Raw genomic sequence first — 13,961 nt, 5'->3', positions numbered from 1 at the left:
TTTGACTACATATTGGAATTAAAAGCTCAGTATGAGAATGTTAATGATGGCTGTTTTGACACTGATTGAGATTCAAACTTGGACTTCTTAGATTTAATGTAATTGTTCAGCTTATGATGACGCTTGTATAGCCCTTGAATATATTCAAATAGACCTTTCGCCTTCCAGTCTGATTTCTGTGCCTCCTCATTGAGTCCTTTGCCCTGTAGTCTTGCAGTATGTCGCTACACTGCAAAGCAAAATCTAAGTACTGGCTTTATTTTATTTTTTTATTTTTTTTATTTTTTCATAGTGCTGTTATTTGTGAAACTGCATAAGCCACAGTTAATATTTGCAAAAACCTTTTCTCTAGATTTGTAAGGGAATCAGATTTTAGTGCATGTGGAGTGCATCTGTGCGTTCGTGTGAAGGCATGTGGACAGCATGTGTATCAATTTCCCTCTACATGTGTGTTTATGTCTGTGTGTGTGTGCGCCTGCGTGCTTAGTGAAGGTATCTAGCGCATCCTAGGAAATGTATGGCTTTATCTCCATAGAAAATACTGTTATCATCTTTGGGGCAGGGGCACGGAGGGTACTTCGGGATGCTTTGTCACATTTGTCACAAGTCCTTCTCAGCGTGTCACGCTGGGTCCATGACTATTCACAGCTCGGACCTGCTCATAGTGACCGCAGGGACAAAGTCCTTCTCCCCTTTTGACTTCTGCCACCACGTCACTCAGCTTTCTATGACGAGGATGCTGGCATAGAGGGCGACAGGGTGCAGGCCAACTGCTCAGGCCTTCCTTGCACACTTTCTCTTCTCCTCCTCCAGTTCTTAGTGCTGCTTTCGTCCCAATTGTCCAGTGAGTCACTTCCTGTGGAAGTAGATTGGGTGAGTGAGGCCCGACTCCACCTTTGGTATCTGGTCACTGATGATCTCCACCAACATTTCGGGGAACTCCACCTTCAAGGCCTGGGACTCACGAAAGGTGTAGAAACAGAAGTCCAACAAGTTTCCCACCAGCTGGACAACACAGACAAAAATTTATGAGACATGATTTTTTTTTTCTTTCTTGTTTTAGGGCTGTTTAAAAGTTGCTGTTTTTTTTTTTTTTTTATAACTCTCAGGAAAAAACAAACAAAAAAAATATATATATTTAAAGGCTCCATCTGAGCATTTAATTACACTCGTACACCGATCAGCCAGAACATTGTGACCCATATTGCCAAATTCTCTTTCAGGATAAAGCTCCCTCACTCACCGCAACAACCGTTGAGCAGGTTTGAGGAACAACAACCAGTTAAAGGGGGTGACTTGTTTCCACATTCCCCAGATCTCAGTCCAGTCCAGCATCTGTGGGATGTGCTGGACCACCAAATCCAGATCCATGGAGGCTCTACCTCATACCTTTGTGCCCTTAACGGATCTGCTGCCAATGTCTCGGTCCAGATCCCACAGCTCTGCTTCAGAGGTCTAGAGGAGTCCAGACCTCCAAAGTCGCAGCTGTTTTGTAGGAAAAGGGACCTACACAGTATGAGGCACGCAGCCAGTGTAGACTCTTTAAATGCCATCAGGGCACAGACTCCTTTACATTATCCCATCAGCTCACCACTGGGGGGCACCACTGATTTTTTTCAAACCAAACTTCCTTTGCAGAAAGGTCATCTGTTCAGCACTAAGCCCGTTCACTCAGTCGCGGAATCCTGGCCTTTTACCTCTGGGACTTCTCACCAGATGACTCACCTTTTGGCCCTTTGCTTACATTGTTATTATGCTATATTCCAGTTGACCTGTGCATAAATAAATAACAGGGATTTAGTACATTTGCCACAGTTACCACTGTGTACTCTGAGCCAATAAACTCTCAACTGGCATCGATCCCCTTCTTTTCCATTCACCAATACAGCCTGGTCACCGCCTCTTCCAAAATAACCTCCCCTTCAGGGAGGGATTCAGATACGGTAATCCTTATTCCAAGCCACAGCAGCATTGAACCGCTAAGCAAATGCATTGCCCAAATCCACAGTGCTGCCGTTTTACGCCAAACATTTCCAGTGATACTAAAACCCCCAAAGTGCCACTGGACACCTCGGTCCGTGTGCGATGGCATGGCATACCAAGAGACTGCCAAGAGAAGCCTGTGCTGTACTGTAGGCGCTTGGCACACGAGAGCAAGACAGGACGAGGGTACTTACATCATGCATGGCATCCAGCAGCTTGGTGAGCTGGAAGAAGCGCTGCCAGGTTTGGCCAGAGTTGTTTGTTGCTTTTCCCACTGATCGCCGGAGCTCCTTAATGTAATTAACCCTCATCTCTTCGAACGCCGCCTGGCTCTTTAGACCCTCTTTTGGAACTGGGAGACAGACAAACACCCTGAAATCAGAAAGACTAAACAACAGAGCGATGATGCTGTTTCGACCTGACGCACAGAGTTTTTTTTGATTTGTTTTTTAAATTACTAAAAATTACTTGTTGTGTCGGGATTGTTGGCGATTTGTATGAAATGACTAAAACGGTAGTTCTGGCTATATTTTTAACAGCTCATGCAACAGCTGAAAGTTTTCTGAAGTGTTTATAGAAACTGATTGCTCTTCGGTTCCACAAAGACCACAATCAACCACTTTTGATGAGATTTTAAACATGGTTATACTTCATGTCTGTTAGTCAGCACGCAGTATAAAAAACAAAGTGAACATAATTGTGTCTACTTAATTGTGCTGATCTAGCTGTTTATCTCAAACCTGTTTTCCCATGCTACTGGAAAGAATAGAAACTAATGGCCACATGGAATGACTCAAGTAAGTACTCAAATATATGTCATGCTTTAGCGACAAAAGCACGTTTAACAGGATTGGCAGCTAATGGTCTCAGCCATGCAGACCCACTTGTATGTCCCTTTAATGTAGAAATGTGTAATTAGAGGTGCACAGTGAATTGCGTACTCTCTCCTTTTTTGGACGTTTTTCACATGTTGACGACCTAGACCTATTTAGCAACTCATTACAACCACTTTCACCGTTTAAAGCGGTAATTAGTTTTCATGTGCCGCCACTGATTCATGAAAGACGGCTGATATACTGGAAGACCTTGATTAAAAGTTATCTCAGCAATAACGTTAGAAGAAAAGGGGAGCTGCAGAGCTTAGTCATTTTGTCAAATAAACCAAGAAGTTTGTTCAATGACCAGGGATGTTAAATGATGACAACCTTCATCAGTATTATGATGATTTCGATGGTAGCATCTAAAAAGATTGTGTAATGGGAGGCTTTCAGACGGATGTAAAGAATGAGATACAGTAACGGCCCCATGTAGATTCATCAAAATGTCTACAATATCCCTTTCTCTCAGTCTTTCTCCTTCCCTGTGCATAACAAAGTCACTGATATGGAAGTCTGCCAACACTCCTAAATGGCTTTCAGCCACCGGCTACCAGATTAAACACCTCACCTCTCAGAGAGCACACATCAAATCAGTATCAATTTGTGTGAACACTTTCAGTTCTACTTCAGCCAAGACTTGATGATAACTACAGTGAGAAGTTTGTGAACCATTTTTATCCATCCGTCCATCCATCAGTCCATCAACATACACTGATTAAAAAGGTAAAGCTTTTAAATAACTACTCAAATATTGCTCATTATTTAAATACTGGTTAATCTGTTGATAATTTTTTAATTAACCTTTTAGACAGAAAAATATTAAGCTAAAACTCAAGGCAGCTGAAGACTGAGTGAAAAACAGTGTTATTCTGTGGTTCGGGCCACCTCTGGGGAAAAAAAAAAAGCAAAAAACAAAAAACCCAAAACAAAACAACACTCGCGGTTACTCATGTTTCCTCAGAAAGGCCAAAGACGCTCCTGATGACATGTAACAGCTTTATACAACTAACGGCTGCCTCTGCATTCACAGCATGGATAAACACATTGAGGAAATACGATGGCATTTACACCCTGCAAAGTTTTTGTGTTTTTAAAACCTTACAAAAATACTCTGCACGGTTCTCAACAATTTCCCTTTCAAAAGTTAATGTTGTACTTTCTTCAGTAATTTAGAGTCACATTAGGGCCACAGATGAACTTAAACGATGTGTCACAACATGAGTATAAATCAGCAATTGACAGAACCTGTTTTAGTTCTGCTGAATGAATAACCACGGGCAAGAGCAAACTTCTTGTCAGTTTGAATTTCATCCTTCTCAAAACAGAGCTCTCATAGGTCAACAACTCTGAGAATTTGCATTTGTGTGTTTGTTTCCTTCCACCTCAGTAACTTGTTCTGTCTGTTATTGTCATTCGTCGAAGACATTCACTGTCGTTTCATACACGAGCACATTTTAGCAGGACATCCATTAACGTGAAGACGACATGTGAAAACAGATTGGTGCCGTTTGTTGTTTTATTTCTGCTGACATGGTGAGAATGTGATCAAATTCAGGCACCCATTTGGACCTTTTGTTTCTCTCACACTGACCCACATACGCCCTGATTAGAAACTGACCTGACATTCAGGGGCATTACCATGACTGGCCCCAAAATAGGGCATTTATACGGCAGCAATTGGTGTCAAACTGATTTTTTGCTGCAGGTATGGAGCCTTTTCAACTAGGCCATATTATTTTATGTGGACAGCAGCTGAATTTTAATCTGCACTGAAAGAACAGGGAAGCTTTTTTTTCTAATGCACAGAAAGTAAGAGGCAAACGCAGCTCTTGCACCCAGGAGATGGCATTCGCATACGTCCTGTTAAAGGACATGCAGCTTCCTGCTCTGGGTTGCTGGTGCATACCTGACTGGCAGGTTGGTTTTTATTTTCGATCTAAAACGTGATGAGTGCATGATGAGTGCATCTTTGGGGTGTTGTCAAACAGGAAATTTAAAACATCATGCAAAAAGGAAGATCAGTGGTTACCGTCACAATTGTAACAAGGCTTTAAATAGTGTAAAGCAATTACTGTATCACGCTTTCATGTAATTAACTACACAAGGTGTCACATGATATACACCCACTGAAGTGATAAACACGCTTCACCATCTGGAATGAAACTCAACAGACACAACAAATGAAGGATATAATCTGCCAATGGTGTCTTCCTCTATGTAGAAGTGAGGAGTGCGGCTGGTTTGAGCAGGCCACTGCTCCTGCGCAAAATCCTAACAGGGTCATGATACGCCGCAGGCTCAGTGAAACCTTAGCCAAGGTCAGAGAGGAAAAACAGCCCTTCTCTCTTTCCTCTTCATCCTTCCTTCTTTTTCCCTCTTTCGCTTGTTCACCCTCTCTCGATTTAATACACATACGTGCTGCACACACACAAACACAATTTTTCAAGCCAGCCCAAAGGCACACACACACTCAGTGACTCCGTAGTACTTGCTCAGCTGACAAGTTCTGACAACTCCTCTGTAAACATTTCTGCAGCTACTCCTTCCACGAGGGCCTAACATTATCTCTGAATGACTGTAACTAAGCGAGCTTCCTGCTGCGCCTCAAAGACGGGCTGCTTGTTTTATTATTCACAAGTGAAGGTTTTTTTGCAGAGCTTCCATACAGTAAAATCCCTCCATGTAGGCCCTGGAATGGGCAGGTAAGGAAATTTCTCCACCTTGCATTAGAAATGAAGCGCTGGATGATTCTCCTCTTCTTCTCCTTTTACTCTATTTTGCCCTGCATATTTTGGCTAAATCCAACAGCCAGTTCAAGCACCTTAATTTTCTCGTTTCGATTCTATATACCTGCTTCTTTTATCCTCCCCTTCAAAATTCCAGCTTAGGTTTAAAGGAAGTGGGGGGAAAAAGCAGGTCTTGGAGAACTGCCTGGTGCCTGACTGGCCTTTATTAAGTACAGCAGGGCTCTCTGGAAAACCTCCAGAGGAGGAGAGGGAGGCCACCGCAACAGAAGGACGGGCTCTGCCACCCCTCCACCGCACCCCCTTTGTCTTCTCTTTCTTTCTCCCTACAGCTATGCACCTGTCTCTTTCCCACCAACACAAGCTCTCACTGTCAACATTTGTCTGATTTCACTCTTTAAATCTCTCTTTTTCCCATCGGATTCTCATCGCCTTTCCCCTCATCTCTCTCCTCTCTTCCTTATCTCTCCCAACATTCAGTAGGAGCTGAACTCCAGCCGGAGCTCTCCTGCTTCCAGATGACTCAACAGTGCTGATTTTATATGGGAAATGCTTTCAAACCTTCTCTTCCGCATTTCACAGTACTACAATGCAAACCAACCTCATACCATCGGTCTGGGGAATAGTGAGTCTATCAGTGTCTCCTGCTCAGTACATTTACTTTCCTGTGTATGTATTACTATAACACAAGCACAAGGGGCACACCGTCTTTCATTTAGGAGTCACTGCCCAAAGTTTGACGCCAGTCAGTCAGAGGACAGGTACTTCCAAGACCTCAATGGCCACCACAAGTCCTGAAAGATGAAGTCGATTTTCAAGATGGACTATGGCATGAACTATTTTGACCCCAATACAGAACAATGCAATTCTGTTATTCTTGTATTCATTCTAATTCTTCATTTTGAATAATGAAGTCAACTTATGTAAATTGGCTAAACTTCTCATGGTACAATGAAGGAAATTTTTCCAAGGTTGCCCATCTGAGTCCAGGATTAATGCAGCACTTTCTGGGGCCTCAGTAATGGAAAAACAAACACTGAGCCAATGAATATTTTCACTGATTGACACATGGTGCTGAAGTTCAAAGAGTCTGAAGTCTGGCCAAACTCTTCGAATACCTCACCATAACTCTCACTCATCCCCCTTATTCTCACCTCTCTGTCTTTGCACATTTTTTAACACAGTCACACACAAGGCCTCATGTAGACGTATGCATGAAAACAGCACTGCTGCAGGTCTCATGCGCTCGAGTGTACGCACAAGTGTTGCGGTTATCTATTAAATTGCTGAATGTGTGGGTTTGGACGGTGAAGGCATGACACAGCTGCCATCATGGAAATCTTTAACTGTTACTATTGAACTGACAGCAGCAGTTCACAGCGTGTTGAGGTGGTGGAAAAACCACTGCTTTCTGTTTCCAGCTGAGCAACTCGGTCCAACACATCCTGTCTGTGAGGCTGCAGTGCCTGTGGGAGAAGTTTGGATGATAGTTGGAGTGCTGCGAAGCCTTTCGTAATGAAAGATAAAAATACCCTGTTTACATGAGGGCAATTAGAAAATAAACTAATTTGCCTTCACGCAGAAGAGACACAGCACCCCCCCTTCCAAATTTTATTTACTGTATGCAACTGTTACCACAAAAGCAGGTGCATGAAACATCATGTCTTTTTCCACACCTGTTATGCATATTAATGCATTACTGAAAATGAGCTTTAAGTGTGATCTAACATGATCGTAGGTGCCAGGAAGGTGAGTACGAGCATTGCCAGCGCTGTCTTAAAAGGTGTGTGTGGACCGAACAAAAACACCCAAATATCTCGATGCATTTTCTAATCGGAGGATGTCTTTTTGGTGAAGGAAGATTGTGGGGTGGCTCAAACCTTAACAGGCCCCAGTGTGGCTGTTGCCATCACCACTAAAGTGCTACTCTGGGAAAACACAATTTGGCATTGTAACTCAAACTCACTCTTCTCCTGTTCACAATAACCCGTGCGTGCCAGTGGACTGAAAGGGATCTAAGTACTTGCAGACGGACATCTTGATGCCAGAGCACACCTGTTAACTATCCCATTAGGCACCATGTTCGAACAAGCGGCTGCTACTTTTGAGTAGAGTGAGCTTCCTGTTGCAAAGACAGCTGTCCGGAAATCTCTGAGGAAAGAATCTGGCGATGGCCGTGACCATTGGCTACTCAAATGGAAGAAATAATCAGCACCGCCTTAATTTGAATGAAGTCTGAAGACAAGGAACATCAATTCATCAACCTTGAGTGGTTAGTTAAAGCAGTGAAGTGTGATGGTCAGCTTTAACTGGGACACTGCAGGTCCCCTGTTGAGGCACTCAAATGAAATGTAGCAGCTGTTGTCTGGTGAGATGGTCTGAAGTAGAGCTGAATAGCAGTCTCTGCTTTACCAGTGTAAAGTTTATTTGTTTCTAGCCAGATAAATAACAGCATTCATAGTAGTATTTGCGATTTAGCTTCTTATAACAGGAAATTTTGATCATTTTCTCTGGGATTGATGTTGACCCCATGTTGGCTGGTTTTTGCTTTTTTTTTTTAAATTAACGTTTGTCAAGTGACATTTTATTGAGGGTGGCATGAATCACTTAGGTTCTGTAGCTCACTGCTTACCTGTGCTGAGAAGGAGAAGGACCTTCATGGAGAGGAACTCGTCGTAGGTCAGCTGCAGACGTACAAACTCCTGGCCTACCTGCCTCATGCCCACACACAGGTCGTACATGGCTGACTGCTGCATGCGCTCCCTGATGAAAGACATGAGAGATGAAGGAGGAAAGGGAACATGATAACAAAAGAAAAAGTTGAATTTCTTTCAGAACTCCTGCACTATATTGTATCTGTATTTTTTTTTTACTCATTGGCTTCCTCACTTCATTCCTATCATACTAGCTCAGCCTTGTGAAACAACATTTCTATACAGTGCAGAGGAGGATCCTACTTGTCTGGGCTAAGAGCAGAATACCAAATCCCTCCAGATTGCTGAGTGCTGCGTACAGTATCACAGCACAGATGCACCACTTCTCTAAGACTGTGCCAGACTAAAGACCCCTCTAGTCACCATAGAAACCATTTTACAAAAGATATACATTTTCAAACATATTTTTGTTGACAGAAATAAACATGTGTTAACTGTGCTCAGATCTACATGTTTGCTTTGTGAATCGGCATGTTGAAAATAACCATCACGCCTCACGTTGTCTCGCTCGCATCGTTTTTCACGCACATTTCATCAAAAAAAAAAAAAAAATCATCTTGGTTACATCACAGGGTTCACAAAAACAGGAAAGAAACATTAGCTGGGATGTACAGTATGAGCCCATCAGGAATGTGCTCTGCAGAAGCCCAGATTCAAGGGAATCTGTCTTTACAGATGCCACTTCTCGCTGCTATAAATCACCATCCCTTTGAGACTACAGAAATTAAATGCTAGTGGTGTGGCTTGACTTGAGAGAAGTCAGTGTTTTACCAACAGAACTTTGAACATTGTATTATTAGAAATAAACTAGAACTAAAGAAGTAAACATTTTTAGAGGTGGCCAGAAGCAGCCTATCTGAAGTGAGTGCATAAATGTTTCCAGACAACATGACGCTTTACAGTATTTACTCCACAGCTGGGTCTGTGGACCAGACTGAATAACTGATAAACTGTGACAATGCCTGAGCAGACTTGTTTCCCTGCTGAGCGACACTCTGTATTTGTGCAGCATAACATCATTTAATACCTACAACTTTGGGCAGGAGTTTCTAAAGTCTCCACACGTTTCTCTCACTCTCTCTCTCACGCACTCTCTCTCGCACTCTCTTCCTGAAATCAATTTTGCTGAATCACTGCCCAAAATGAGCTGCCGGTTTGGGGAGGAAAGAAGAGGAAGAGAAAATAACTGGCAGCAGTCTCTCCCTCTCTCTATCTATATCTCCGTCTCGCTCTCACTCTGGTTTTCTCGCACACCTTTTGCTGTTTCTATGGTAAAAGATTCAGGAAGAAGCATAGAGCTGAGAAAAGGAAAGTTCCGATTCACCGCTGTGTGTCCAAACAAATCACTTAACATCTAATTGAAATCACATCCAGCCGCTCCTTTTCACAGTACAATATCAGGTCAAAGTCATTATAAATTTTATTGTGATAATTTAAGTAGTGAAATGGGAAAAAGGCTTTCGTAGATAAATCAGGACAAGACACCAACAGTGCACTGACTGGAGCACACAGACTGGGAGTGCTGCTGCCTTGGAACCCCAAAATATAAAGTTTTATGTAGACAATCTAGGGAGTACTGCTTATAGATGCTGCATTTCATTTCCACCTTTACATATTTTGGATAAATTCTGTCTGTCCAAAATGTTCAATAATTGAATCATAGTTGAATAGCATTTGTGGAAATGGGTTATAGCTTTGTTTATATGGTGCATTCTTTTAGCACACGAAAAAGTCTGAATGACTCTGATTAGACTTACTTTGTCTTTGATGTAAAATGCACATTTGTTCTCGGAGCATTTATTCTACATCAGTGACAGATTTCACTCTTACAGCTGAGAGAGTGGACAGTCTACTCAATACATGGCTTAATGTCCCGTAGCTATGGAAACTAAGTAGCTATGGAAACAGGTGTCCACTGTCCACTAACCTAAAGAAGTAATGGTGCAATTTTGTCCCCATTATAACTGAATTATAAGTGAACTATACAACATATAATCTAGTGCATGTTAACATTAAACCACCAACACACACAACAGTGGGGGATGGCAGTGATATCCAAACAGGCTGCATGTGCTTAACATCCAGACCATCGTTAACTTGATGCCAAACCAAATCTGTCCGTGGATTATGCTGTATATCATTTACAGCGATAGCCAAATTCTCCAAAATGAAAAATCTCTCCTTGGAGAAAAAAGAGAAAAAAAAAAAAAACCACTAAACAAAAACAACAACCTCACATTCACTTAATATGCTATAAATGTGTGTGCAATTCAACTTTTTTTTCCTGTGTTATTAACTTACTCCAAACTGGTCTTGCCAAATAACACACACTATTAAGTCTCAATCACAAAATTAAGTTTTCTCAAAAAACTGTGATCCAGTTGCCACGAAATAGATTAGAGGATCAGATCACTGTTGTGTCAAACTAATTCTTTCAGCCGCTGTGTAAAACTCACAGTGCTCAACTGCACACAGACCTAGAGGCAGTAACTGCGTCGCACAATAGCATTCGTGCTGTTTTTTGGGGGTTTTATATTTAATTAAATCATTTAGATTTGGGACAAACTGACGCACTGACATTGACTTACACAAGCTATTAGTTGGAGCTTTTAAACCTGTTCCCGCATGAAACTGCTCCTTTACAGCAGGCTGCCTACAGAGGCTGCTATTCTCGTCTTTGATTAATTCTATAACATTCAGTTCATTAACAGCCATCCACTGCAGCTCCAACGGGAACAAGACCACATACAATTCCTCTCTACTTGCTCTCCTGGTCAAATGTATTAACACAGATTAAGTGGGATACCGCTTGGCTCTTGATCACTTGCGCCTGACACAATTAATGAAGCAAGAAAAATTCTCAAAGTATTTTCTTGTCAGGTGCCAGAAATCAGGTTCATGATTATGACCTTGTTTAAAGTACACAATGCAATGAGATCAGGACAAGAATTCTGTTTGGCCCTGTCTGTAGTTCTCGGGCTTGTTAACAGAGCCTTTAAAATAGTGATTTAGGAAAATCCACTCCTTACTCTCTAAAGTCCACTTGCAAAAATTGATGTTTATGCATAAAATTTGCATCTGATGAGCAGCTGAAAAGAGCAAAAGCTACTAAGGATTTATAGGCAAAGCCTGACCAATTACTGTATCTGCTACTCATCTAAAAAACTATTTTTTTTTTTATTCTCACTTCGTAACAGTAATGTTTGTGTGTTGGAGATCCCAAAGGGCATCTGACAACAATATATGTCTGCTGAAATTTTAGTGCTTTGAACTATAAGGATAGGTGAATTGATACTTGGCTTTTTGGCATTTTGAACATGAACACAAGGGGATTTACATAAAACCAGTGTAAATCAAAATCTAAAGAATATGTGGGCCATCAGTAGATGTTAAAATCATCAGACCTGCATCCAGTATTCTGCAAATATGAAAGTGTATGCCTACTCGTTAAAGATTAAGTCAGGGGCAAAGTAGAGCATCTGTCCATTGGTGTGTTTGTAGGAGCGCCAGCTGAGGCAAAAGGAGGACAGACACATCCATGAGTACTGGATCAGGGTGATTTGGTCCTCAATGGGCAGGCCCCGGAAACCTAACACACACAAAGACACACACACACACGCAGATAGCATACACAGGTGAAGCAGCAGATGAGAAGAAAGCTTTGTGTTTTCATGTACTGACAACAAACTAGAAATACTCAGGCACCTAATGCATTGGAACTTAAGAACCAACTTGATAGTTACATATTTAGCTGGGCGTTTGCGTACACGCACAATACATGCTGTCTTTGTTACGCTGTATTTTTAATATTTGTTTAGACATAATCACCACTGAGAAAGAGTCACCCATTCTTCTTTTATGCAAATTCCACAAGGCCTCCCATTATTGGCATATTGTCTATTGAGCACCAGAAATAGATTACAATGGGGAAACTTGCCAAACTCTAAATCAAACTCTTGCAAGAAACTCCTCTTAAAAATCACAGGCCAAGTGAGGGCACACAAGTGACTTATCAAGGCTTATGGACTATTTCAGGCTTTAAGTATGTCAATCTGGTGAAAACAATCATTTACAAATGTATACATCAACTATGAGAGTTGATAAAAAAAAAAAATTGCTATGATACTTTGAAGGTAACAAGATATGAGTTATGATCAGATTCCTCTCGTTGAGCCCCACATTTTCCTTGAACACACTGTTGGCACTGACAAATTGTTGAGCCTTGCCACATCCAGATGTAAGCTGAATGCAGGCGGCAGCATATCTGAAAGTCAAAGGTACTCATTTTGACCCTTCTGTCTGGCTCCTCTTCTATTTATACGTCCGGATATGGCAAGCAGACACCGTGGAGGTATCAAATATTTGCAATACAGCAAATTAAACAGCCTCAAAGAGCTACCTGTGAGGCATCTTTCAATATGTCTCCCACTGACTGGCATTTTAGGGAAACTTGTTCACCCCTTGTCAAACATTGGGTTTTTTGCTGTTGCTTTTTCCCAGTGCTGTGGCTTATAGGCAAAGATGAATGAAATAGACATTAGATTTTCTGCACAATATGATGGAAATGAGTTCTGTTTGGAAATCTTAATCTTGATTCTATTTAACGGTTAAATTGGATTCAACGCTAATCTTGTTGAAGCTTTACAGAATTATTTGCTGACCTAATATTTCAAATTCAAATTTGTATGCCGGGTGCACTCTCAAAACCAACAAAATGTTGAGATGACATGCTGCCTTTATTGAAACTAGTCAATAATTACTGTGTAAAATACCCAGTGGTGGACAGTAACAAATTAAATTTAAGTACTGTAAGTACTGTACTTAAGAAAAGTTTTTGAGGATCTGTACTTTCCTTGAGTGACTTATTTTTGGAAACTATGCACTTTTTTTGACTCCACGACTACATTTCTATGAAGTACTCATTACATTTGCATTAGAGAATATCATAAACTCCATTCATGCGCAACGCTTCATGCGCAACGCTTGTGTTCAAGTGGTGTTGCTGTAGCTGTCCCTTGCACATGCGCCAACCAGCTAGGGTGGTGAGTTTGCAGGTAACATTCAAGCAGGAAAGGAAAGGTGATCCACTGCAGCTGTGCTCTGCAAGTCATGGCTTTGGCAGGCAATGGAGACGAAGCTGTTCCTGCTCTCTCTGATCATCCGTGGCCATACCTGAACTCCATGTTTGAACTCAACGAGCTAAAGAATAATTCTTGTTACTTGTTAAATTTGGATTTGGCATGTTGGCTTCATTCCCAGCTGTGTCCAACCTGTCTCTCAAGCTAAACACAGCCCGGCCTGCCTCTGCTGCCTGTGAAAGGCTTTTTAGTGCAGCTGGGTTAATCTTCACTCCAAGACGGGGAAGAATTACTTTGCAGAACATTGGAAACAAGCGTCTGCTAAAGCTGAACTAGAACTTCTTCCAGTTTGAGCAGAAGACTAGAAGGAGGAGATGGCAGAGGGGGAAAGGAGTGGAGTGGAGGAGGGGAAGAACGAGGAAGGAAATGCAGAGGAAAAAAAATGCCCTTTTTGGATTGCTGCTCCAAATTAAACTTTATTTTAGCTTAAAATCTAAGTTGTATTGTTTTTTTTTTCTTTTTTCAAAGGGGTGGTTTTCTTTTAACGAAAACAACAAAATAATT

At 41.6% G+C, this 13,961-nt stretch overlaps 1 protein-coding gene across 5 annotated transcripts in view; it reads right to left on the bottom strand.

Moving 5' to 3' along the window:
- Positions 1–849: 849 nt before the first annotated feature.
- Positions 850–13,961, bottom strand: part of nr3c2 (nuclear receptor subfamily 3, group C, member 2) — a 66,562-nt gene continuing 53,450 nt past the window's right edge. For 3 of the 5 annotated variants that reach the window (XM_029498570.1, XM_029498562.1, XM_029498545.1), the window contains 4 exons: positions 11,764–11,908; positions 8,238–8,368; positions 2,178–2,335; positions 850–1,005 (listed from right to left, as the gene is read on the bottom strand). In XM_029498570.1, the coding sequence (XP_029354430.1) occupies positions 850–1,005; positions 2,178–2,335; positions 8,238–8,368; positions 11,764–11,908 (590 nt within the window). Of the gene's footprint in view, positions 1,006–1,050; positions 2,336–8,237; positions 8,369–11,763; positions 11,909–13,961 lie in introns of those variants that run through there. The other 2 variants (XM_029498553.1, XR_003840594.1) reach the window with 2 other exon arrangements.

This window comes from Echeneis naucrates, chromosome 1 (genome assembly GCF_900963305.1).
Source record: "Echeneis naucrates chromosome 1, fEcheNa1.1, whole genome shotgun sequence".
In the NCBI taxonomy this organism is placed as follows: Eukaryota; Metazoa; Chordata; class Actinopteri; order Carangiformes; family Echeneidae; genus Echeneis; species Echeneis naucrates.
Note: the sequence above shows the minus strand (reverse complement) of the source record. Positions and strands in the feature narration are given on the sequence as shown.